The sequence below is a fragment of the Apus apus genome, chromosome 9 (assembly GCF_020740795.1).
Source record: "Apus apus isolate bApuApu2 chromosome 9, bApuApu2.pri.cur, whole genome shotgun sequence".
NCBI lineage: Eukaryota > Metazoa > Chordata > Aves > Apodiformes > Apodidae > Apus > Apus apus.
Window position 1 is genome coordinate 9,201,654 of NC_067290.1, and position 27,987 is coordinate 9,229,640.

Sequence of the window (27,987 nt, forward strand, 5' to 3'; positions counted from 1 at the left end):
AGGGGATTTCTGTTACGATAGCAGATCTGGTTCCAGACACAGCCACTCTGAACTACATGACAAGATATGAATCCTCTTCTAAATGTTCCTGCTGTGTGATCTCATTCTTCATTTCTTCACATCCCCTTTTTCTCCCTAGCATTGCAACACTTCATTGATTCAACACAATCAACAAGAGAGCATGAAAGCAGAGGCAGACTCTCAGATTGGAACAGCTGGTTTTCTTGATGGCATCATGTCCCAAAGAGAGGTAAAGAATCACAAGAAAAGAGACTGCTTATTCTCAACAGCAAACAACTCCACACCAGAGAAAAAAAGCACAACCCTGCTGACTGTAAGAAAAAAGCAGCAGTGAGATTTTGAATATATTTCATGCTCCTTGATGGATCATGCCTGAAGATTTTGTGGGAAAGCAGAGCACAGAAGAAGCCACGCTTCAAAGCCTATCACTATGCTCACAGGGCCTGTGAAAACTTTACAAATATGATCCCCTGCTATACAGTCCAAAGCCCACGTGCAGACCTGCTGACATAACCAATTCCTCTATGGCCACACTCCACAACTACTACACTGCTCCCAATAAGCTTTGGAATAAGCTCCTGTCAATCTTGCTGAAGTGGGCTTAATGACAGATGGACAAGGGTGACCAGCAGAGATGGAAAATGGTGGTGAAAATCATTGACCCTGTAACCAAGCTCTGGAAGAAGGACTGCTAGACATCATAGCCACCCGTATCCCAGCCAATGACCACAATGAGTAGCCACCCATGAGCTGACAAATCTTAGGCTACTCCACTCACACACAGTTGTCTGTTGCACTAGTCTCAGACACAGGAGCACCACATTGCAAAGTTTCCTCTTCCCCCATTTCAACCACTGTCCTGTCTCAACATGCAGAAGCAAAAACAAGCTCCCAAGGAACTGCCAAGTGCCTGCCTGATCAGCAGGAGAAGGTGCTGAGGCCAGTCAGGATCAGCAGTTGCTCTAGTCCCCAGAGCTTAAGTTTCCCAAGCATGAAACATTTGACTGAACAACATAAAAAGGGTGCAGGAAGCAAGACCACAAGCTACCTTAAATCCACAAGCTCTTTTCTTCCAGGTTGCTCACATCTAATACCAAATCTTTTATCTCATCCCAAAATAAGAAAACATGCATTAAAGGATCAGGCTATAAACTTGTGAAAGCTGGGCCATTTCCATACCACTCTCTTCCAACAGGGAGATTGCTTCCATTTCTCAAAAGTAAAGAAGGAAATCAATACTTGGACAGAGAAGGTGTATTTCAAAGGATAATCCCTAAAAACAAGGCTGCTCTCTCTTCTCCCTTCCTGCAGTGCCACCCTTGTTACATCTCGCCAATGAAGCTGATCATAATGGTAAGCACAAGTCAGCTCCTCAAACATTTAGGCAAGCCAGAGTCCTCAAGTAGAAACAGGCAGTTTCATGAGCAGCAGAACTGAAATCACTTGAATTCCTCCAGATTTGTGTCTCAAAGTTAAGTTCCTCTGTGACCAAACCAATGTCTAATAAAGGTGAGTCAATACCATTTCCCACTGCACAAGCACCACTGAGGTCCCTTCCCCCCACCTAATTGCCTGCTTTCACAAGATATCCAGGAACTTATTACTTCAGAGCCTTTGTGCCTTCTGAGGAGCATCAACACAACTCGCCAGCACGTTCAGAGCAAGCAGAGACTGGGACAGAAACCAGGCTTACAGACGCACAACGTCGTTACGTGAGTCTCATTTCCTTAACCAGGGCAAAACTCCAGACATGGCCAGAGGGGAGCTGTACATTTGGGGGAAGTGTTGGCACATTAAACCCAGAGCAGTGTTACCCGTGACACCTGAGCAGGCTCTGCCCTGCTCTCCAGGGGCTGCTCTGTATATGGTAAAGCTCCTGACCTTCCAACATCTGTTCATTTTTTATACAAAATCAAGTCAGGGCCCTGTAAGGCAGTACAACATCTTTGTTGACATTCCAGTCCCTGAGAGAGAAGCTTCCTCTGGCTTTGTGTCAGTCACCTTTGGCTATGGCAGAAAAGAGTATGTAGCCTGTTCTCTCAAGCAAAGCCACTTGCCCGTGCAAAGGTTCCCAGCAAACAGACAGGAGGCAGCAGCTGGGGAAAGGAGGCCTGGGATCACTGCACACAATCTCACCTTTTATTATTTATCCACATTTACTGAACCCAGCCTGGTTCTAATCCACCAGTGCAAGAAACCTGCTAATACACCTACACAATTGGAGAGACTTTCCTGCATTTTATGGGGCTCTATTGCAGCAAATGTCAAGACTCAGAAAAACAAGAAGGCACAAGCTGCTGTCTCACACAGCCCGGGATCTCTCTTGCTCATCTCCCAACCAGCACAGATTTGACACTGCATTAACAAGGAACCTGAGAGCATTCTGTGGTCTCAAGTTCATGCCATAGCTGTGTGCACATAACCCCCCATCAACACAAGCTAGAACAAAGTATGACTTTCACATTTAATAGCTTCCAAAATGCTTGTCCTTCTCAAACAAAGTGACATTCCATGTGTCTCAGACATTGGGTACAGGCTGGAAAGAGAGGAATTCAGTAAAACATTACACCCTGCCTGTCCTTGGCAATGAACCTGCTTCTGCTCCAGAGAGTCCACTTTGGAGCCTGTACAGATGCTTCAAGGTTGACTTTTACAGAGCAATAAGGCAGTCACTGGTGCAGTACAAACTCTCTCTTCTCTAGTGCACTCCAGCCCTATAATGATGCCCTCACCATGTCAGCTCAAGGTACACACAGCTAGGAAGAATCCTACCTGCATCACAGTATCCAATCCATTTTTCAGTGGCTATTTCTGCAAGACTTACAGATTTTCTGAGTCTCAGGATGCTCCTGAACACAATTAGGCTTGCTGCTAAAAGACAAAATACAACTCTGATAGAAGTTAAACAGTACTGCAAACATCCTAGGGCCCAGAAATATTACAGATCATGTTAAATGATGATAGTCCTAAGTAGGCCACCTTCAGTACTACTCAAGACAAAAGCTCTCAACTGTTCTTAGTGATAAGGCCTGAGGGAGCCTCTTGTGTTCAAACACAGCAATTGGTTACACCTGAATCCATGAGAAGACAGAGTAGTCATGTCAGAGTCCAGAGAGTCATTAGAAGTACCCATATAATTTACTGACAAACTGTGTTTAGCTGCAGCCAGTGACTCAAAACAAGTACAAGTTTTCTCCCTTCCACCCACAAAAAGGAATCGGCAGAATTGCAAAGTGCTCAAACATGGAATTAAGGTGTCATTGAGATAGGACAAATAAACAGTCATTCAGTCTCCTTTCCAATTTCTTTGGTGAGATCAACAAGTCTCCATATTATATCTATAACCAGAAATTCTCCTACTCCGTCAAAGAACTTTTCATAAAGTTATCAAGTACATAACTGAAACAGTGTATTACTTGCCCTGCTGCCTCACCCAAAATATAAAAACCTCGATTCTTTGATATTTAGAAACTTTGATTTTTTTATCTTATGCCAATATACGCCTCTAAATCACATGGTTCTTCCTGAAGTTTACAGCATAAACATGTATTTACTTACACTTTTCTTCTGAACCTTTCTCTGATCCTGAAGCATGCAGATAACCACTTCGACAACTAGAGTTTCAACCCTTGATCCAAAGGCTTACAGTCCTGTCAAAGAGACTCTAGTAGGAAAGTGTCTTCTAAACAGCAATAATGCAGGGACCCATCACGTCACGGGGCACTGCTGGTCTGATCCCCTAACAGGCATCACACAGCACCTAGAGATCACTGCAGCCCAGTACCACTTAACATGATAGTCTAGAAATCAACACATGGAAAAACCTCAAGAACAGGAAGATGGTGCTAAAGAAGAAAGGTGTGTTCCAGACTGAAACTTAATTGCTTAATTAGCTGGGCTGGGGAACAGCACAGTACTAAAGCAGAGAATAACCTCAGAACAACTGCAAGTCATTAGCAGAAAACATCATCCAGAAAATAAGATGACTGTAAAAGTTTTACAGCAGTCTGGTCTGAATGAAAGGTAGAAAAATGCTACAGTTATAATTTCAAAAATGTTTTAGCTTGCTTTTTGTCCAATCATTTGATTTCCTAATTAAATATATTGTGAATGAAACTTCAAACAAGCAGAAAGCAGATTTTAAGACCTAGGAGTCTGTACAGGTAATGGTAGTGGGAAGGGACCATCTCAGACCTGGCAGAAGGACACTGCCACCTGCCAAAGGCTTCCATGACCTGGATAAGCAGGTGCTTCCTTCAGTTTTTAAGACAGTGTCCACAGCATATAAATCACCAGAACACTTGAAATCACCCCCACTGGTAAACTCAGAGAGAAATTCAGGGAACAAGTAAATGAAGAAAAACATTCTCTATTTCCATACGAAACACTTAGGTCAGCATTGAAGTACACACTCCACAGCTAAAATAAAACAAAATTTTAAAATCTCATTGTCTTCTTTCACCAATGTTAAATCCATTCTGAGAAAGGAAATAGGTACCTGCAAAGACACAAAAATGCTGCAGATGTAGTGGTGATTGTGCAGAGCTCCCAGTCCCCCAGTAAAAGAACAGTGTAATAATGCTTTAGTTATAGACCAAACCAAGTAACCCTTGGCTTTCTGTGACAAGCTGAGAAGTAACACAACAGACGAGCTGCTCAGAAAAACAAACCCAGTCCTTGTGGGCAGCAAACGTGAACTGATAAACTGAGTGGGAGAGAAGGCAGAGGCAGATGGGTAGAGGTAATCAGAAATGACAGAAAGATAAGCAGGCAGAGGGCAAGCAGAGAGCTTGAAGGACAGAGGCAGAAGAGCTGAGATTTTACAGCATACAGATATTTGAAAAGTTTAATCAACAGCTTTCCAATATAATTATTTTAAAAATCATTCCTCCTAATATATGCAGGGAACCAGCTGCTTGCAGAGTGACCATTAAACCCTACCTACCATACCTTATTAGGCTAATTCAGAGCTGGAGGTTGGCTGATCCCAAAATCCATTTATACAGGACAAACAGGCATTCAGCAGGGACAAAGAGGGAACACATGGTCAAAATAATTGTGTCTGTGTTTCTGGATGAACACTCAGGCTTAACACAGTAGAGCAGCACACTTCTCCAACTTCAGAAACAAGAAAATAAATCAGACATTGCAGCACTATCCTAACTCCAGGCTTCAATACCTGCTTCCTTCACACTACGAAGGTAACAAACTCTAATTATAATAAATGTTGGCTCCCTGGAAAGCTGTGAATGCAGAGGTCTTTAAGAGCCTTTCACTAACTCTTAAAGGCCCCAAAGGCCTCTAACCAGTAATGATGTTATAACCAAAAGAAAGTTTCTTGCCAACAGATGAAAGTATCAGCAGCACTGCATATTCTAGTACTATATTCAGATCACTCTAACGCACACTTTTCAACATGTCTTGTTCTTATATTTGAAGCACTGGTGTCCAGAAAGGTTACTTAAAATGGCTTGAGAAGGTCTCGCTAGGACTGATAGCTTTAAATTGGTTTGGAAGCATCAAAGGTACACTAGGAAATATCTCTGGACAAGGAGGCCTTTTGAGCAGACAGTGCCACAGGGAGGTGAAAACCACAAAAAACACAGGCACGATGCAGAAAGAAACCTCCCCAGAAAGTTTAGATTTTGTGACAGATGAACCCTCCAAAGTCTTGGTCAGAGAGGCTCTGTGGAAAGAATACACACTAGCAAGCACCATCAGGGCAACTGTCCCAGGCCTTCTCCTCCAACATGCTATAGCTCTGACAAGAAAAAAGTTGGCTTCCTACTAGTAGGAGTGTTCATCCATCATTCATTAACTTCCCAAGTTCTCTCTTTGGCTCTCCAAAGAAGGGCTAGTGAGAGCAGTCTTGCTTGCTTGGTAGCAACTCTTCCACTAGATTGCATCCAATGCCATGACAATAACCTCTGTACACGTGATCTACTCAGACACATTAAACTGATTGGTGAAGGCTTTAAATCCTATTAGTCCTGAAGGTATTCCGACCCAAGACCTGCTAACAAAATCAGCTGATGGATAGTGTGTGGAAACCATAAGTAGCAGGAAACCATCCTGTGCAGAGTGCAACCAATGAGGAGCATAACAAATCTTTGGTTTCCCCAGTTTGTCATGAAGACTTGGGCATCACTGATATAATTTCCCAAGTTATAGCCAAGTTGTCAGAGACTGGATCTAACATTAGCACAGAAGTTATGGAAGTCAGGGCTATTTTGAAACTTCTTGGGAGTCTGAAGCCATTTTACCACTGACCCTGTGCTTCTAACCAGCAGTTGCTATCGACAGCAATTTTTGTGGATCTGTTTCAATCTAATTTCAGCAAGAAAACACACAGTTTAAAAATTGGAAATCAACTTCTTTCTGTCCAAAACTGCTTGGTCATCAGTCTCCCAGAATTAATCCTAGTAAGAATTTCCACTGCCAACTTGCCAACACAGTGCTACAAATCTTTTGTGAAAAAATCTGGTACTAAAACAACATGATGTATCACAACACTTTCTCACCCCCAAGCAACTATTTCCCTACTACATAAGCCCAACCAAATACAAACTACAGTTCTCAAGAAAACACTAACACAGCATACAGAGAGCACAGAATTTGGGAAACATGTTAGATACATTAGATCCATGTAGGTCCCACTGATTTAAGCCAAAAGCAAAATAATTTTTAAAGAGAGAAGAATACATCAGAGAAATTCCTTCCCTGACAGTGCTTGGCCCTCCTTTGCTTGAAATTTTGATACCCAACTTAAAATTAGTCTTCTCAGATTCACACACTCAAAGACCACATCATAGTGTCAAGTCAGCTATGACTTCTGATTCCTGACTGCCTACCTCTTGTAGTATCATCATAGAAAAAAAATTTAACTGCTTTTAAACAGTTTCAGGCAAACTAAGTTTTAAAGCAAAAAGAACTGCAGTACAGACCACATTTTAGATGTTATAAAATACCAAATAGTTCAACTTTAGGAATTGTAAAGGTATTCTGACTTCTTTCCCTCTATATATCAAAGTTGTCTTCAAAACCATCTGCGAAACATGCATATTCAGATTAGCTTTACCTGTAAGTGTATTTGAGTTTAGAACCATCAAGTGAGAAATTGGACCCAAAGGCAATTCTGCCTCACTGTAACACATCAAAAAAACCCAAAAACAAACATCAGAAAACCACGGACTGTGTGTTAAGACTGCTAGACAATAGATTGTTTTTGAGAAGACAAATGGGTCCAGAAGTCCTCCTTCCAGAGCAGGCAACAGATTCAAGAACTCAAGAGGAAAATATGATGCAGTGTATGGGCTAAGTATGTCTGGAAGAGGAGCCTTGAAGCAGAACCAAGAGAACAAAAAAAAGTTTTAAGCTTATTTATGCTCGTTTTCTTAAAAACCAACAAACTCCAGGAGGTTCCACATTGGAGCTTTATGTGGACTGCAGAGAGCAGAGAGGTTCTTGTTTGCATGGGTTAATAAGTGCTGATAACATGGCAGGCTGTTGGGAATATCAGGGCTTTGTGAAGTCCTGAGACACAGAGCAATGAAGAACTTATGCCTCCAGTTTTGTAAATAGCAGGTATAGGCAGCAGCCATTTCCATTTTAAGCAGGCCAGCACTTTACTCTGGAACATGCCTCATATATTAAAATGGTAGTTTATGTCCTTTCAAGCAGCTCTGTATTTTTAGTTGATCCACTGATGAACTCTGATATGAAGTGTTGTGTGTGGACCTAAGACTCACCAGAACCAAGAACTGCTGCCTTTAAAATCAAAAGAATAACTGCTTCCATCTTTATAATTAGAAGCAAAATATGGATCCTTTTCACCTTTGCAAATAACAGGTCAGGGTATGCTCGGGTACAGTTAATCCACTGCTGTTCTCCTCTGTGTTTATGACTAAACAAACAGCAGCTGCCTGCAGCTTGTGGCCTCTCCACTGACTCCCTTGTGGGGGCCACTTACTGAGTCATAAGCTCCTCCAATAGTGTTATCACCACAGCATTTGCACAAGTAAAGGTTGGAAGAAGGAAAGATTTTAAAAAGATAATTGACTCTGCAGAGGAGGCAAGAAAAATGCTTTACAGATCCATCTGCTTTGAACAAGGACTGACCAACTGAAGGCAGGGCAGCACCTGGCTGAGGATGGCTGCACATTTCATCCACCAGACATGAAACACAGATTTATCTGAAACTACAAAGCTGAATTTCAGAAAGCTCAAACAACCCTGAAGCTGTCCAAGTTACATATATTGCATTTCAAGTAGCATATTGTGTGATATATTTATATGTCCTCAGTAAGACTTCAACAGCTAAGATCTACTCCTGCAGAATTCCAGGGAGGAGAAATCCTGGCATTTCTCGAGTACAGATATGGACCTCACTATACCTGGTCAAAACTTTCTTTCCCCAGCCACACACACTGACTGTTACTCTCTACCCCAATAAGCACAAAGACAATCTATAAAGCATTTTTCAATGCACCAGAATGGAAGCAACTCTTTAACAAGAGCCTAATGACCCAGAATGATAAGAGATACCTGCAGTGCAGCCTGTGGCATCCAACACAGCCCAAAGCTGTTTCTCTTAAGTAGAAAGTCAGGCTGTGGAAGCTACAGCTCTAAGCAGGCCCACGCTTCAGCAGGATGCAAAATGCATGAGCAAAACTGCTCCATCAGGATGGGACACTGCACAACTACCTGTGGCATCTTCTTGGTAATCTAGGTCACTATCCATAGATTAGAGACAAGCTTGCAGCAGAGCTGCAATGCCCTGCTGTGCACACCAAACAGGAAACAGGCTTTCACAGGAATCACTTGGAAAAGTAGGCAAAGCAAATTGACCACATTCCTGTTTATTACAGTCAAGGGCAAAGGAGAATGCAATTGACTCAAGGTTATGTTAAAAGTCTGCCCCTGCTGGAATCCAGACGATCAGTGTTGTGCAAGGGTTTGTTTGCATAGCAGAGTGACTCCCAGTAAACAAGTGTGAATTTTCCTTGCACTTCCATGACAAACCCAGAACGTTCACATACGAGGGAAGTTGCTGTAGCATAAACTCACCAATTTATTGCATTGCAATTTCCTTATGCAGACAATCCCTAAAGCCTCGACAGAGTAGGTTTAACTTTGTCTGCTCTGAATAGTAGACTCCTGAGCAGCTGGATGCAGAACAGGGAGAAAAAGGGCAGAATTGTGACTGGCTCCTAACTCAATGCGTACAGCTCCTATTGACAAGGGAATACATGTGTCTGAGTATGCAGCTCTTTATAGCTTGGTTTGGCCAGGAGCTAAGAGCACAAAGATTTCACCTTGGTCCTTCTGTGAAAGACAGGCACCTAGAGACAGTGAGAAAACACTTGGAAAGAAAGGGATACATGCTCTTAAATAACAGGCAATCTTCTGCACAAGAACCTGCCTCTGTTGCAAGAAGGAGGTTCTGCTCGAAATCTCATCTCGCATCAGAGGCCACATATTTCAAGTGGCAGCTGGCCAGAGGCTCCCCAGAATTACACAACAAATTAACCAACTAAAATTCAATGGAAATTCAGATTTGCCTACTGGTGTGAATACGACTTAAGGGAAGCAGAATGGGTCACAAATATTCTGAAAAGCTTGCATGTGAGTGCATATTTGCAAGGAGAGGGAAACAATTCACTAAGAGAAATCAGACTTTAAAAAAAAAACAATTTGTTTTTCCCTTCCATCTGAACTCAAAGTCAGAAATTACGCTGATTTCCACTGCCCACTTTCCTTTTCCTTCCTCACCCTCTTCTCATTGGCACGAGAAAAACCTTGGGGAAAGAGAAGTAGCAATTTTCAATTCTCATTATCTAACGGCAGCAGTAGCTCTTGGTGAAACTTGCGGTCAATAAACTACAGGCAATTTTAAAAGACACAATGGGAACTGCCCTTCCCACAGCTGTCCCATTATCCCAGCTTTTATTAGATTTAAAGCCAGTGATTTTTATGCTGTAGCTGAAGTTCTGCAGAGCAATGAAAACAGACCACCAGAAAAGATAAAACACTCCCAAATTAAACAGGAGACATTACAGTAACACACTCTGAAGTCAGAGAGCTTCCACACAAGCAAAGCACAGGACACAGCAACCAGCCTTGAGACTAAGTGGGCTGATGCTGTGGCAGTCAGCCCATGGCAACACAGCCAAAATGTAACATTCAGGATGGTATAAAGGGCAAAGTTAGTGAGCAGGTTAGGCAGGGCAAGTATAAATGTGGGCAATCAGAGCTGAATTCTGCTCCCACAACTCTTATGAACACCCCACTACAGGCATTAACTTTGGAGTTCATGGTTTGGGTGTGCCCTCCCAAGCACCAGAGAGAAACACACACTTGTGGATGGTGATTCAGCCAACCTGTTTCAGATGACTATTTAGGATCAGATGCACCATGCTCTAGTGGTGCCAATTTCCCTCCCTTGACTACAAAAGAAGCTCTGATGGCCAGAAAACATACAAAATGGGTAACACCACTGAAATCCCTACCATACACTGCTACGATGTATCCTGTTGCAGTAAGAGGGCCTGTGCAGGAAGTGAGTGGAAAATAGAATTCAAAACTCATTCAGTGACATATTTTCTGTTGGCGAAAGTAACTGAGGGTTACGGCTCAGAGACTCGTGCAGCAACAAGCAAAGGCAAGCGGGTGCCTGAAGGACGAGGCTCAAACACACACAGCAAAGGGGAAGATGCAAAGAATTATTCTCATCCACTGTAAGCTGTAATTTTCAGTCTAGAAATCTAGAGCTTGCTTTTTCTGAGTCTAATGTATACCATGCCCTGGAGACATTTTAACCAGCCATCAAAAGGAACTTGCAGAGAACCAGATGCTTCATTAAAGAATACTCACCAAGCCTTATAAAATCTTTAGTAAAATGCAGAACAACAAATCACCAGCGTGCAAGAGAGCTGAAGTCACACATCCAGCTTTGATTACAACCTCTTGTACTGGAAAACAAATTGTCTTTAAAAAAAACAGGAAAAAGTCACCCAAAAAATCAAGAGATTCTGGCCTCTCTTTCCCACATTCCTCCAACCTGTATTTCCTGAATGAAGAATGCGTGAGACAGAAAGCCATTTGGTAGAAGATGCTAATTTAAACCTAAAGAAAAATAGCAGCTTAAAAGGGGAAGGGAGGAGGGAGTTTTAGTCCTTCATGAAAAAACACAACAGCTTGTGATAGTTACATACATCTCAGAAGTCAAAGGACTCAGTAAGAACAGTGAGGCAAAATGTCAGGGCTTGAGCTGTCCTGGAACAAGGGAACCTATGGAAGTTTTTCTTGAATTTGTACTTTTAGAACCCCCAGTGCCTGTATCTGGCTGTAAGATTTAGCTACCTACTTATTGTCTTACTCTCCCCTTCTTACAAGACAGGAAGGAGATTTTCTGCCACATTGTCATCATCCAGAGCAAATTCATGTCCTATGCACTGCTTCTTCCAGGAAGTTTCTGTAACAGTGGGGGGAACATTTCTCAAGTTCACTGAATACTCTGAGAACCAAGACAACCCCTGTTTTTTTGGTTTATAAAGAAAACCTAGCAAACCCCCCCACCACCACCACCACCCAAATCTTAAAAAAAGATCCAAGTTAATAGGATCTTTCACTGCCCTCTGCTGTTACCAGTCATTTTGCTTCCAATTTACTCTTTAATACTGCCGGGCTGGGGCTCAGGGCTGGCAGCATCCCAGCCCCTTTCTCAGGCGGGTTGGAGCCACAGCTTGCAAATATGCTGAAGTTTAATGCAATCTGTCTTCTTGGGTAATCACATTCCGCCCGCACTGCATGCAATAAAGATGTATTGGTAAATGCATTTGCTAAAGATACACTCCACTGAAAAGGCTACAAGCCTGATTTACAGGAGGCAAGGAGGAAGCATCAGGTAACGGAAGCTGGCAAGAGACGTGCCAGCGCTCTGCACACAGCAACAGAGGGCACAGAGTGTGCAGCAGCAGCACAGGCACCACTTTACTTTAAAGCTGAGAAAGAAAAAGAAACCACACGTTTTGGGAGCTGGGGACTTTAAAGATATCAGAGAAAAGCCCTTTCCCTGGCAGCTTTAACCTTGCTGATTTGCAGACATACAAAGACCTTCTTTGTAAACAGGAAGGAAAAAAAATATCCCACTAGGACTAGCAACAACATTTGGTCTAATATATCCTGACAATTTTCCCATCTCCTTCTGTTGAGCTTCTTCTGGGAGCCGGCTGGCAGCTTGTTTCATGTTATACTTAAATCAGGCATACAGCTTCCCCTCACAATGCTAATGTGACACAGAAAGACTGCTCCATGAAATCTCCACCTCTTCCTCACCCTTTGCATTAGTAATCCCATGAGAGGAGTCTCCGTTTTCTATTCCCAGAACGCTCCATCCTTTTCCCCAAATCCACCTTATTATTGTCTCAGTTCCTTTCTGAGAATTTTCTACTACCTCCCCAAAAAAAGAAAAGCTGACTCTTGAGGGACACCTGACCCACTGAATTCTCATGAGAGGAACAGCATCCTTTACACTCCAGACATCCCAAGCAGCAGTTTATGTCATACCACTCACTTTTCCCAAGACCATTTCCAAGCTGTAAAGTCCAAATACTTCATTTTCCCTTTCTCCTTCACTTGTTTCACTAGCCAGAAATTCTTTCAGGGTATGGAGCAGCCACTGGTCTAAGGCATCAACAGAATTGACTAAGACTCTGCATCTCTGGATGAAAAGCCACAAGGCTTCTTTGCCCCCTGCACAAAACAAACAGCTTTTAGGAGTGTGCAGTTTTCCTAAGAGGCAGCAGCCTTGCCCAGTAAAGAAGCTTTCTGCATGCAGCAACAAAAAGAAGCAAGATCTCCAAAGTCCCATGATGGGAGGATGTTTAGAGCCTGTTCAAAATGCTGCTGACAATGGCAAAATGAATTTGTCTACTCTTTGCAGTACACAGTGTCCTAGAAGGCAAAACTTGGGAAAAGTTTTCCCAAGTGGCTCACTTTGAAACCTTGGAGCATCAGTGCTACTGTTTTGGTGGCAGCTCAGTATAATAGGATGTACTGGTGGGAGTGAAGCTGGGACATACTGCAGTGTGACTGGGAAATGTGGAATTAATGTGGAAAAATAGATCCCAAAGAAAAACTGTCTCCTATGAACACTGCAATTTGACCAACGGATACCACAGCTTTCAGAAACACTTTCCTGAAGGAAAAAACACACAAAACAAGATAGCAAAGCCAGCAAGTACAACAGGGAAGCCTTTGTTACCTTCTGAGCTGCACTAACACAGCGCTGATATTCCTTAGCCAGCTCTGAGCATTTGAGCACTTCATGTTTGTTTTCTTGGTAGCACTTCAGAATTTCAGACTGCAGGCTTGCACAGACAGGATCAGTGTTCCTCCTCCTGCAGGGAAAACAAGCACAGAAATATGTGTGAAGAGGAGCCTTAACCCACTTACTACCACTTTGCCAGTGACACACATGCTAATCTTGTGTAGGAATCATCTAGTCCTAATAGAGAAACTGGTGGGCAGCAATCACCAAAGTGGGTCAAATGACCAACAGTGTCTTTCACCTGAAAAATCCAGACTACTTAGCAGAAAGAAGGAGCACGCTATTTCTAGGTTGGTACGGAAGGCTGTCTTACCCTTAGATAAAACATCACCTCTTCTCTGCAGTCAGGAGAAAAGAAATCAGTTCCAAGACATTCAACAACTTCCCAAATCACAGTGGAAATCATTGGCAAAATCCAGGAATCCTGGTTTGTCCTGCACCAGATCTGTAACAGTCTGACAAGGGAACTGAGAGGACAGGTAGAAAAAGCCACTTCACTCTATTGATTTCTCTTGTACTTAAACACTTCAAAAAATCCAACATGGTTGGAAGCACTGTAATCCTCCTAGTGACTGGGAAAAAATGGAATAATAGCAAGACCAGATATCTGTTTCTTTGTATTTCTGAAACAATTAGTACTCATACCTCGTAAGTGGCATTGACAGCTACCCAAGAACAATTAGGGATGATGTTCTTTTACTCTAATGTGCATGTGTACATATGGCACATCATCAGCAACAGTCCCAATAAAGGGGAAGGTCGTTGTAAAACAATACCAGAAACAATGGCACAAACACAGTGGCATCAGCTGCACAGACAGGCAGACACAAATTGCAGGAATTTGCAGCACAATTGCCATGGTATGTTTTACCAGAGGACAAGAGAACATATGCTTAGGTATAGCAATCCTCAGATGCCACCCTCCTAAACCATAAATCCATTTAATTCCTTGCATTTTCTGCCCCAATATGCTTAGAGAGATCTGTGCCCAAATACCAGATGCACCTCTTCCTTCCAAATCATTTGATGCTACAGGCAGGCATTAATGCCATGCCATGATGTATTCATTTCCACAGTAACAACAACAGGCACTCATTCAGCTAGAGGGCCTCACAGAGAGGCAGAGAGAAAACATGACCTGTTCCTGGGCATGTCTCATTCTCTCAAGCAGAACAGATTTCTAAGAAACATGAAATCTTAAACCAAGATCTTGTAAAAGCTTTTAGAGAGCTCAGATGAGAGTTTCAAATAATGCTCATTTTTGTAAGGTGCTCAGGAAGCCAAGTGGAAGGGCCAAAAGAAGAAAAAAAAAATAATCTGTCCTTTCCACATCAGCAACCTGGTTTGGCTGAGACATACTCCAAATGATACTTCTTCAGTCCTCAGTCTTAATTGCCAACATACAGGGGCAGACTAAGAATGTATCAGCAATGTATGACAGCCAAACTGTAAGACACTAAGGTTTCAGATCAGAAACCACCAAAGATACTATACAGACTTCTTTTTCTACCTTCATTGTACAGCTTTTGGCAGAAACTTATTGCAGGTATGGTCCCTAGAGGCTAGTGTGCATTTCTAATTTCTATGTTCTATAGCAAATCACCTTTAAAGCCTCTAAAAATCCATATTCTAAAAAAAATCTGCAAATTTTGGAATAGAAAAAAACCCAGGGAGAGCTTCAGAAACTCATAACGTTGGCATTTTGCTTTGTCGCTAACTTTAATATCACTCTAATCAAATCAGCAAGACTGTGAAAATGATACCAAACAATACCAGGTCAGGAAATACCACCAAATCCCTCCATTCATTGGAAAAGTTAAGACTTTTAAAATTAGGTTTTTTTTTAAATTCAGCCATGTTAAATTGAAGGGTATTTTGTAATTTTCATACAGAGAGCTGGAAGAGCAAAAAGGTAGAGAATGGCACAAAACAGTCTGTATTCATCTGAACAGAACAATATGGTGCAAATAGCTCAGAGAAATATTTAGAAGAATGCTTGAAGTTGCCATTGTCTCTATGGAGAGATTTAGGAATAAAAACCTTGGTTTGTGTGTCTGTTCCTTCACTGTCTGTCCCACGGCATCAGTCACGCAGGAATGCCAAGTCCATGGCCCTCTTCTTCAGGAGACACCTTGGTGCTCAGCCCAAGGTGTCTTAAAGGGCTACTTAAAAGCCACACAGAGCTAAGTGAGAAGCCACAGAATGGGTGTTGCTGCCCAAAGCCTGCCAGAGGCAAGGCATCCATCAGCACAGAATGGCATGCATTGCCTAGCGAGTACCTACATTAGCCTTCATCCATGCCACTTCCTGCAACAGAGAGGATGTGTTGGGTACCAGGTACTCAGAATCATAACAAGAATATTCTCCTTTATTTCTTTAAAATAAAATCTCAAACTCTGCCTATGCATCAATCACACCAGCTTCTCAAAACAGATTTAGAAAAATTAATCAACACAATGCAGTGGTGGTCAAGGTCATTATTGATACAAGTTACACAAACCAATACATTAGTGCATTCACAAGTGAACTGAAAATTCAACAGAACCTGTTACATCCTATTGAGAGTTACATTTGACTTTGGAGCAGGAAGCAAGGGAGATAACTGTCACTGTGCCCCACCAGATGGTGTGGTCTAGGAAATGAAGGGACAAGAAGTAAATGTGAGCTCACCACAGAGAAGCATATCTTGCAGAGTCCAGGAGTACACAAGTTTTGGTACCCGTCTGGGCTGGAAAAGGGCATCTGAGCAATTGCTTGAGGAGCTTCCCTCCCATCACAGCAACCCCTACTCTTGTTCTATCAAAGGGACACCACTCTCCTGTTCACCTTAATTTTCAACTTCAGGTTGCAACATTTCCACACGAGTGGGAACTACAGCCCTATAAACAAGCTGCACTTTACCATTGCCTGGCTTTACTCATATCTGAAAGGAAAAGGAATTAAACCTGAAAAACCTGCTGGAGACCAGCAGCATCTAACTGCAAACATCTCTGTTGAGAGCAATGGCCCATTGATTTCCAAAGGAGGTGGACCATCATCAATGATCTCCCTTCAACCTCAGCCCACCTCACAAGGCTGTTGGCACTAACCAACCTTTAGAAAAAATCTTCCTGGACACTCCACTCCACTGCTTTTACTAAACACCTTGTTGTTTGAGGGCTTTTATTATTTCTTAAACAACAAGGGGGAAGGAGCATGGTGGAGCAGGGATGAGCTTTGAATACATAAAAAGCAGAAGACTACAATGCTTTGATCTTTCTTCTAAAATGGGTCATAGTTTTAAGCAAAAATATGCTACCACCAAAAAAGGTAGAGAATTAGCCTCTGTCTAAAATAAAACACATTATGACTGCTACTGATATTATCAAAACAGATGTAAGAAGCTCATTCATAGCAGCTAGGACAAAGGCAAGAGAGAAAAGCTGGACTGGGAGGGGCTAGGACATTACCTGTGGACAGGCATATATGGGAGATGAGCTCTGATAATACCTCAGAAATAAGTGCAGGACATCCAGAATATGAAAGACTGAACCAATAACACACTCTAGTCTGTTTGAAAGTAAAGGAAAGGAGAAAAATATGACAGGTAGGAAAATGGAAAGGATCAATCCAGAAATAGAAGTCCCTAGCAGTGCCTCCCCAGAAACTGCATGTGGGGAAATAAACCTTTGCCTCATCACTGTGCAATGAAAAGAAGACACACGAAATTCCTTCCAAATGAAGGAAGACACATGTACACATCAAATCCATTATCTCAGTTCTTCCTCTACCCCTCCCATGGAGGGACCTAAATCAGTGCTTTGTCTAGAAAAGAAGGGAGGTTTTCTTAAAACGAAACAAAGGGCATCCTTCTCCCTGTTGTCCCTTGAGGTAAGACAGAATGAGCATGATCTTGCTGCATTTTGACACACCAAGAGTTACCAAATCCTTTCTATCACTGCATATTCCCTTTATTTAATAAATGAAATCTCATCAACTTATCCTTCTTCTATTATCACTGCTGACATCAATCTGATAATATTGGCTTGGCGTGGAATCGTGCTATTATATGTCCTCTTGATATTTAATTTAAGAGAAACGTCTGCAGTGGGGTGAATATGTGAAGCAAGCTTTTTATTACTGGCAGCAGTAAGGATGCTGGGAGTGAATTAGACATTCATCTTAGTCAGGGCCAATCTAGTGGCTCAGAAGAGGTTTTCTTCTTAACCCTCTCCTAACTGTTCAATAGCAGCAGGTAACAGCTGCTCCAGTCAATAACTGCATTCATTTGTCTTGGCAAATTCATTTCTACGTGGATATAAACCCCATGAAGAAGTGCTAAGTGTCTGGGAGGTTAAAGCAAGGTTCTTCAAGGATTTCCATCATAAGCTCTACAACAGTAGGAAAAGTCCTGGTCTAAACATCCATCAATTAATCAAGAAGCAACACAGCTTCCAAAGACAAACTTCCTGCAACAAGGGATTAAGGCAGTATCATCAGGACACAGACTCCATAGACAGGTTTCCAACACAGCACAATGGCTACTAGCTAGTTGCTGCTAACAGGTTCCTTTCTGGGAGAAGAATTATGGACTCAGTATTGGAAAGCAAGGGAAAGCTGGAAGATGTGAATGTATTTATTTGGTAGTCGTTCCACCCAGTTGAAAAATCAGACCAGCCAAGCAGAGATACAACTTCAGTGCTTCAGGACTTGGCAGCTCTTCAGATTAGTGCAAAATCAGTAACTCCACAGTGAGTATCACACCATTACTTGGCTTTTCTGGGTGGAGCACCAATTCCAGATGGAGTTATGAGCAAGATCCTCTTTTTACTGTGGTAAACTATCCAAGCTGAGAAAAAGCTCAAGATAGAGACTGATGGCATCTAAACCTATGTGTTTTGATAGCTCTGCTCAGAAAGTGAAAACCAAAGACATGCAGAGTCCCTCATATAAGCCAACTTCAGAGCAGCTAGCTCGAGCACACAGCTGCAAGCAGCAACCCAAATGGGGCAGCAACCAGGCATTTCTCATGGGCTGCAAAATCCAACAACAGGATTAGCTGCTTTCTGCTGCATTATTTGACCAAGACCAGTGTCTGAGCTAACTTGAGCAAACCTACATTAGTCACCACAGTGCAGACAGGTTAGAGGTCAGCAATGGGCAGCACTGAGCAAAACCCAGGGCACACAGCAGCTCCATCTGCATGCCAGGAAGGAACTGGAGATGTGTCATGTAGTTGGCCAGCACATTTATATACTCAGGGTATGTTACATGCATTTCAGACTAAGCCAAATGATGCTGTGGTCACAAACATGGTGTGCTGCCATGCTGTCCTGTATGTATATAAGAACTGGTGAGTTAGGTGACCTGTGAAGCTACATTCTCCATTGGGTAGCAGTTGGCTCTGATGGCTTCACTTTAACATGTCAGAAAAATAACTCCAGACAGATAGAGTACACAGCACATTGCAAGGTTCCATCCTCTCTCATTATTGCAGCCTTGACATTTACAGCAGAAAATTAAACACAATTAAAGCATTTCATTCACATGTAACAAACTCATCAGCACAATCAGCCGGGAAAGCTAACTTTCAGCACTGGCTGCACTCCACTATCACAAAGCAAACACTATGGCCTCACCACAACCTATGGAATTCCCTAATGCTGCACATCAGCTTGACAACATGGCTTGAATGAAAGAGGGAAGAGTCATGTTGCAGCTGTTTGGCAAGAAAGATGAAATGGAAGAAGCTTAACAGATCACCCAAACATCTACTAAAGATTCAGTAAAATTTAAGCTACATAACCTAGCACAGTGTAAACAAACTGCATGCTTCATGAGGCTGAACTAATGTGATCAGGAAGGAAATATTTCTGATCAGCCTCATTTATTCAAAGCACTGTTCATCAGGCTTTGCCAGTCATATGGATGGAATACAAGGCTTGTAGAAGTTACATATTGGGTAGAGTAAGAGGGGATGGATCAAGAGGAAAAGGTGAAAGCTTGTGACAATTTTTATGAGAATAGGGGCACTACCTCCAAATTTCAGCTGAGCCAATTGTATTTGTCTTTCTAAATCCTTCCCATAAGCCTTGTCACACTGTCTGCAGCACACTACTGCACACCTGCAGTACTTCCCCTCTCTCCTCCCCTTGACAGCTGCATTTCAATAATAGGTCACCCGATTCTCTTTTTCCCTACCATGTCCATGGAAGTGCCTAATGAATGCATATTTATAAAATACTAAGAGTTTCTGGATGACTCTGTGACCCTAAAAAAATTGTCACTCAAGTACTTCCCAATCTCTATTCCTGTTTTAACAGCTTGTTTGAAGTTGCCACAAAATCTTCCACTGCAATTCATGCATCCAGTGCACCCTTGTCCTTTCCAGGACAGATACCTCCTTTCCTTCCAATCACAGATACACAGAAGCTGTTCTGAAATCTTCTCCTGTGTAAGTAATTAGATTCTATCACTGAGAACTAAAGTTAACACAAAATGTCTAAATCTTGAGTGTCAGCAACTTGTGCCACTGTTCTGCATCCAGTGAAAACAGCCTGACTCAGCCACATTTTCTTCATCAAACAAACAAAAAAATCCAAAACCTCAAGCTCTAAAATATACAGATCAAAGTGGAAAATAACTAAAATTTAGCAGTTCTCTGTAACAACCTCTATTTTGGAAATCCAACAACAATTTCTTCATTTCAGTGATGAAACTGATGCGAAAAGATTCTGTGACCCATCCAGTGCTGGTTCCAACTCTGTCTTACTTTGATTTACCACAAGCTGTCCTATCCTCCTACACCATTTATCCTCACACACAAGTAGTCATTTCCCATTTGACCACTGGGTCATCCTCAAAGACTTCAATTTATACTACCCTGTGCTTTGCCAAGTGCACTTTCAACCAAACATACACCATAAGCTGCAGACACTGGCAATGGGCTGTGGGTCTTCAGGGCAGGAGGAGAGCACTAATATGCAAAATACTGTACAAAATCATTTAAAATTAAATGATCCCTATCCTACTGAACCTGAAAACACCATAACTAATCATCCCTGTTAGCATTTTGTGTGGCAGATGGCAAGTGGTTTGGAATAATAAGAGATCCTGCCCCACAAGCACGTTATTCCAATGTACATTTGGATGTAAAATCTTTACTGATTATGATGGTCTAACACTGAGGTAAGAGAAACTGCCAGTTTGGAAGATGAAAGGAAAACTACTGCCTCTTCCTCCACTTGCCAAGAGATACAGAAGTTAACAGAACTGGATCTTCTGCCCACAAAGCCATGCACCATTTTTTCCAAAGATGCCAAGCTACTAAAAGTTGACTAGCAAAGATGAAGAGCCTAAAGTTAGCAGCAAAACGGTCTCTGTAAGCCAAGCAGCAATGAGTCAGAATCTTGTTGCTGGAAGGAGTTCTTTGAATCAGAAAGGAAGCTGGCTCAGCTCCCACAAGGCAGAAAAGCAATATAGCAAGCAATAACTGACAACATACAGCCCAAGAAGTGACCCGAATGGGGAGTTTCTTTCTTCAGATAGAAAAAAAAAAAAAAAGTCTAAAAACTAGTGAAGATCTCAGGTCAGGAGGGGAATGCATGGAGCTTACACAATGCATGCAGTACTGGCCCTAAGAATTTCTGAGTAGTGATAGTGCTGTAAATGTCTTAGGGTTAGCTGGGGAACTGCCTGGGAGAATGCTGGGCCCATATTCTTTGTTGGTCTATTAAAACCCCTCCACAAAAAGCATTTTAAAGAAGGGAACTGAAGATGTGATATGCTGACTTCATATAACTGCAAGACATCAGGGACAGACAGGCTCAGTAAATGTTTCTTATGTGAGATGATCTGGTAATGATGTCAGACTGCTAACGAAATGTTCTTTTTAAAGGAAAGCCCTGACCACTAGTTTGAGCTGCAGTTACTTTTCTAAAATGCCACAAAGCACCACACTAGGTCCCTGCAGTTCCCACCAGACCACATAAAGGGGTACCAGTGATGGACAAAAATTAGTCCATTAGTCTATTTTGCACTGACAGTGCTAAGGATGAGTAAACAAGTTGTGAGAGGCCTATGAAGCTGCCAGCATTAAAGTTAAGGTGAGAGCCAAAGTTAAACATTCACCCTATTAAAAAAATCCCCTTGCTTCTGCCCACACATGCTCCACTCTTCAAAACCACAGTGCCCCCTTCTATCACACTCTGCAATTTGCTGAGTACTGATTCAGCAAGATCCCCATTAAGCAGCTACTCATCCTCCAGAGAACATCAATAGTGGTGCTTTCAAAGAACACACAAAAAGCCTTGAAGTCTGTTTTGAGGGCAGGCTGCAGTTTCTGTTTTTCTTTTTTGTTTTTACATAACTACTATAATTTCAAGAAGTCCTCAAAATTTAAAAAAAAAAATCCTTGTAGAAAAGAATTTAAATGACGTGGGTTTAAGTTTGGAGAAGAGCACATGAAATGTCTCAGGTGAGTTAATGAGACCCAGGCCTACTTGAGGCTGCTCCATCATGCCATTAGTGGCACTCAGTCAGCACAATGCTGAGAACTTCTCTTTGAAGAACCAACATTCATGCCTGAACAAGCAAGTGCTCCTGACTTCCAAAAACCTCTTTTTTAAGTTATAATTGGTTTTGGTGTGGTACATGTGTGTCCCAGACAGGCAGATAAGAGACACTTCCAGGACTAACAAGGAAAAGAAAAGGATAGGAAGAAAGAACCAACCTCAGTAAGGTCCTCTCACAGTAGGCCAAGTACCACCTGACCTTGAGACTTCAAAAGCTGATGGGACCCCATAGCCTAGAAACCTATTTTAGCCTTCATGAACTTTCAAAATCACAGCAAATAAATACATAATAAAATAAAGTCATCAAAGCCGGGTCTGATGGCAGAGAAGTTTTTTCTCTCCCTTTGTAAAGGAGGAAAGGACCTCATTCTCTCATCAGTCAACATCACACACCAACTATTTCCTCTGTGCAGAACGATCACCACGATGGAAGGTGTCCACAGCTGTCCTGTCACAGTCCTTATTTCTTCAGAAGGTGGAAAATCAGATGCTCTGACCCACAGAACAAACTATTTCTCTCCTGAAATTTCCCCCACTGGTAGTTGCCTTTGGTCTCTCCAGTCATCCCTCCATCACTCCAGGAGGGATCAATGACTAACAGCAAATAAAAACATTTTGCACAGCATGTATAATCCAGAATCAGGAATACAATTACTGTTCAAAATAGCAGCATTACCCCTGAAAGCAGTTGCTACTGAATTAATGACCAGATTGTTAGGAGTGTTACCTCAACTTTGCCTTAGGGTGCTAATTAGCAAACAAGTCATTAATTCACTGGTAACAAGTGGTTTCGCAGGCATTATTGCTTCTGACATCTTTAATTCACCACTCTTTTTGGAAGGTTTCCCCAGACAACTTTAACCTCAATCCCCTACAAATCAACCCCATGCCATTACCATAAGCCAGCACACGATACTCTGGAAGACAGAGGCAGAAAAACTCAGCAGCAATAAGCTGAGCTGGGTCCTTAATTAATATTCATATCTTTCCCAACTCAAGCCAAGGGGAGAGGGGGAGCAAAGGCATAAGAAGTTCTGGGTGTTGGTGTGGACCTGCCATTACATCTAAATACAAAATCAAATACTAAGAAACCTGGAGAAACATTGCTCCCACCATGGTACAGAGGGGAATATGCAATTCCCAATCTGAAGGCAGAGATCTGCTTCTATTTTCACTGCATTCTCCATAACGAAGAGCTTTGAACTGAAATATTTCATGTAGTCAGATGCACAAAGTATTTCTGAGGTTTGTTTTAACAGCTGCACAAATATCCATGCTTTTGAAAACAATCTGGATTTGGCCTGCCAAAAACCCCTGATCTAAGGGTTTTATAACTGCAACATTACTACAGAATACAAGTGCTTTCCATGTAAAAATCGATAGCAATAGAAACATCCTTAACAGACTACATGGAGTCTTTGGCATCTCCTCCTTTGCTATTCCAGCCTTTGTTGTTCAGGTCTTATTTTATAAATTTCAGTGTTCTACCAATGAACCTTTGAAGAAATGCTCTTGCAATTTTGAAAAGATCTATTAATATTTTACACCAGTTTTTTAGCACTAACAGGACTGCAATCTCAGTTCATTGGACTGATTTATTAGTCTTTCCTCATCATGCACGAGAGGAAAGACAACACTGTGAACACTCGATTAGAACATCATTTTATTAACTTGGCAAAAGGAAAGTCTTACTTAGAACCAGCATTTTAGTAGTCCCCAGAAAGAAGATTCAACAGCTTGCATGAATTATACAATCTATTAAATTTTCAAGATTTAAAATTTGGTTCAAAAAAGAGTAATATGGCCCAACTGGAATATTTACACAAATTCATTACACATATCACCCCATATCATATTGTTAAAGTAGTAGGAGAAGATATCTTGCCTGGAAATCAATGCACTGCTACAAACAGTTGCTTAACAATGGGCCTTCCAGAATTCACAAAGTAAACTTTTACATGCTAATGTAAATGAGTGAAAATGTTTGTGTGGCAGGACTGAAAGTGATCAGAAAGTCTTCCTTTCTGTAAAATTGACACTATGTAAAACGACACAAAATCAAAACTGATCCATTTACTCTGTTACCCTTTTTCAAAATAACTTTGGGGAAATTTCATGCCTTATAGTCTCTTACAGATTTCCTACTAAGAGCAACTTTATAAACATGAGAAACAGCAAAACTTTGACTAATAACTCATCTCTTTATTTAAAGATTAGACGAAACAGACTCAGCGCAGACAGAAGTAGGAACATCTAACACAAACCAAGCACTGAGAGAACAGGACTGGGATGGTCTATTTTTTGTGAAGGTATCATCATTGCAGGGCACAAAAGTACAATGCTGAGATAAGGCTGGGGATGAGCTCCCAGAAGTAATCAGTATTTTATTACTGGGAACTCTTAAATATCTATTGCAGAGGCTCTTAATTTCAACAACGAATTAATCATTTACCTAATCTAATGATAGGTGAAATCCCAGAGCAATTTTGTTTGAAAACTATGTAATCTTTACCCTTCTTCTCCTTGGCCTTCATGACTGTCCATATAATAACTATTTCAGAACTTGACTCTTGGGCATAGCTCTCTCTTGAAATACCTGAGGCCTCACAGTAGATTTCGAGATTAATACACTCATGCATCACCACATAATTATCCTACAAACTTCCCAGATCTATATAAACAAGAAAAAAAAGAAGACAGTTCTAGGTTCCAGTTCATGTTGCCATTTTAACTGAGGGGCCATCAGCCTCACACAATTTTGTGTAGCTCAATAAAATCTTCATCTACAGGAGTACTGAAAGCAACCCATAAATTCCCAGTTCCCAGCAGACAGCTCATCTGTGATCTTTCTTCCCCTGCCCCCACTGAGTCAGTGTGGTCCTCTGATTCACACTCAACCCAGGAGGATACTCACTACGTGCCAGTTTCTCTAACCTAATCACCTTAAATACTCATGTCCATGAAGTTTAAAGACCTTAGGACCATTAAATGGAACCCTTAGATACTAAGTCCCATATGGAGTAAATCTCTTGGGTGGTTTCTCCATTGGAAAGCTGCCTTGGATTCAAGGCTGATCTCTATCAGGGTAAGATACCAATGTTCTTTATGCACTCCTTGATAACAGCACAAAGCACACACAGTCCCCTCAGCACAACATGCAAAGCAGCAGAGCCATCAGTAAGCAGCTTCAGAAACAGGTCTGCAAACTATAAGGAGATCTCAGAGGGAAACTCAGCTTCAGAACAATTTTATCTTTTAACAGCTTCCTAATCCCCTCACCCCACTCCTGCAGCTTTACCTTCCAGAGACAGTCAGCCCCCCCCACCCATGCCAATTCTTGCATCCAAATTTAACAGCTACAAAAATAAAATAAAAACGTGATAAGACAAGCTTCACAAAAGAAAATAAATCAATTTTTTTAAGAAACAGCATTTTGAGGATAAAGCTGGAGTGCCTCCACTAAGCCATAACCTCTTTACTGATGTTTTTTTCTTTCCCCTTAACAGATTCAGGGACTGTAATAACATTTAATCCTCAGAAGCTAATCTAAATGTAACACTCAAAAGAAGACAAAGACAACGCAACAGGAAAAAAAAAATGTGGCCACTGCCTTTTGGAAGTGCTGCTTTATCCCCAGAGCGAGCGCATTAATAGAGCTTGGAATGAAATGCCATTTTATTCTCTGTAGCAGGGAGGGGATTAGCAAGTTGCCTTCTCTAAACCCAGTCTGAGTCATGGCTCTATGAACACTGAGAAAAGGATGTGGAACGAAGTGAAGGGCTGGGAGCTCTGGCGTTTTATTTACACGCTTCTTCCTTTGTGGGTGGTTACTGATGTGCACAGTTTGCTAAACAGGGAAGGAAAGGGGGAAAGTTCTAGGTCCCCAGACTTTAATTCCGTTGGTTAACAAAAGAGAAGAACAACAATGCACCAATTATAAGAACATCATTGAGACAATATGTCCGTGGCAACTGTCCAATTTGCCACAGCATACAGGCAACAAGGGCAAGTTGCTTAAGGTGCTGAAAGCTGTGCTCAGTGGTTTCTTGTTGCTAGGATCATCTTCCTGGGAGAAAGAAACAGGTTGGACACAGCCCAGAAACAAAGAAAAAGGAAACACTAAGGTAGGAAGAATATAGAGACATGAGCAGGCTGGGTTCAGGTGAAGTGAAGAGGAACAAAGTGAGACTGTTGCACAAGTCAGACCATGAAGGCATCAAGCCTAGTTGTTCTAACTTGAAAGCAGAAACCAAGCACTAATGACTGTGTCAGTGATTTAATATGAAGCTCAGTGCCAGGTACTTCTGCATTTATACAAAGAGAGAGGAAGGTTTACCTGCCTGCCTCTGTGAAGGACCATGGGCACAAAGCTTGCACAATATTCCTAAATCCTGCAATGCTTGGAAATCACTGAGAGGAAATAAGTCTGTGGAACACTTAACCACTTGTGCAGAGCTGTAGGCGTTGATAACAGAATCACAGAAGTCAATGAATGTTTCAGATATCTTATCTTTGCTTCAACATGGACTTCAAAAAACAGGGTACTCACTTCAGAAACAGCCCCAGCTCTATTCTACTCTGTTTCTACTGTGAAGAAAAAGGAAGTATGATGTTGAACTTCTCCCTCAATTTCAGTAGTGCCACACAGCTTGTACCTTCTCAAGGCATCCCCTAGACATGTTATCTTTCCATGCAAAATTCACATGAGGGCAGATGTCTCCTTCAGCTGCAAGGACAAGAGCCTGAGGAATCTGTCCCTTTGACAGCTCAAGATCATATGGCCTTGAAACAGAAGCACATTGTACAATAAGACTGGCAGATGATCAAGGCTCAAAGAAAAAGGGGAGGAATCCCTAAGAGACCATAAAGACATTTTCTGAATCCTTAAAGAAAGAAGTCATTAGCATTTGTGTTGGTTTCAGCCACTAGCTTTTATGAGAAATGGTGCATCCATGAGTTTCCTAAATTGCCAGTCTTCATCTCCACAAGAAACAGAAGAGACCAAATGGAACTGAAACCTCAGGAACCAAACTTAAGGTTACTATAAAAAATAGGTTAGTTACAGTCTGCAACAGCAAATAAAGAATATAATCCAAGGTCCCAATCTCTTCCTCTACAAAGTCACAAGGATAAATGATTGCTACATGTCTTCCCAACAACTGATCACACATCTGCAGAAGCAAATCCCAGACTGAACTGATCAGAGACTGTCAGAACTTTATGTCCTATGAATTTTTAAAATTTTATTTAAAAATAGAATTTAGAATTCTGCTATGGAAAACCACATGAAAATGCATGCAATGTGTTAGCTGCCTTGTTTTGGCTTCTTTAGCAACTTATTGCTTGACTGTCCAAACAAAAATGTGAAATTACAACAGGTTATGTGATGCTCTGGCAGCCAAACATAATTTTAAATAAAGACAGCACAATGTACTGCACACCCCACTAGCATATTCATCACTACTATATTATCTATTTATGCAATTAAGTATCATACAGTCTGGACTGGACCCAACTGGACTACATATGTTGCTACTCCAGTTTACGGCATGTTGGCCAACTGTTTACCCAACTGAGATCCAAGTGCTGCTCTTGACAGTGTAATTACTTTGGACTCATTAATATTAAAGAATTAAAGAAAATATTTCTTCTTGGACAGCTGTTAGTGCATGTGGAACAATAAGCTACATAACACTACTGGCAAATACAAATGGAATTCAGACACTAAATATGCTTATGGTAAAAAGACAACATTAAAGGTCCCCTAATTGTGCCAAGGCCAATAAAAAAGGTCAGAAAAACCATTGCACCCACTGTAAGAAAACATTCATGATAATTACAACCATTTTGATTGAAATTTACAGGGCTCAGATTTAGACTATTTATCTCCCCTGGACAATTAAAACTTTAGAAGTGGTGCCATTCTTCTCCTCCCATGTACGAGCACAGTGCTGCAACGTGCAGGTTAAATACATTGGGTCAAAGTTTAAACATATTCCATTGCTCTTTGGAAAACCCAGGGAAATGTTCCCCCTTGCAAGAATTAACAATTTTATACTAAATTCCATCAAGCTTAGCACAGAA

The 27,987-nt window shown here is 41.6% G+C and overlaps 1 protein-coding gene across 6 annotated transcripts in view; it reads right to left on the reverse strand.

The window, feature by feature from the left end:
- Window positions 1–27,987, reverse strand: part of CHCHD6 (coiled-coil-helix-coiled-coil-helix domain containing 6) — a 127,986-nt gene that overhangs the window by 41,966 nt on the left and 58,033 nt on the right. For all 6 annotated transcript variants that reach the window (XM_051627830.1, XM_051627827.1, XM_051627831.1 and 3 more), the window contains one exon: window positions 13,286–13,421. In XM_051627830.1, coding sequence (XP_051483790.1) covers window positions 13,286–13,421 — 136 coding nt within the window. The remainder of the gene's footprint in view (window positions 1–13,285; window positions 13,422–27,987) is intronic.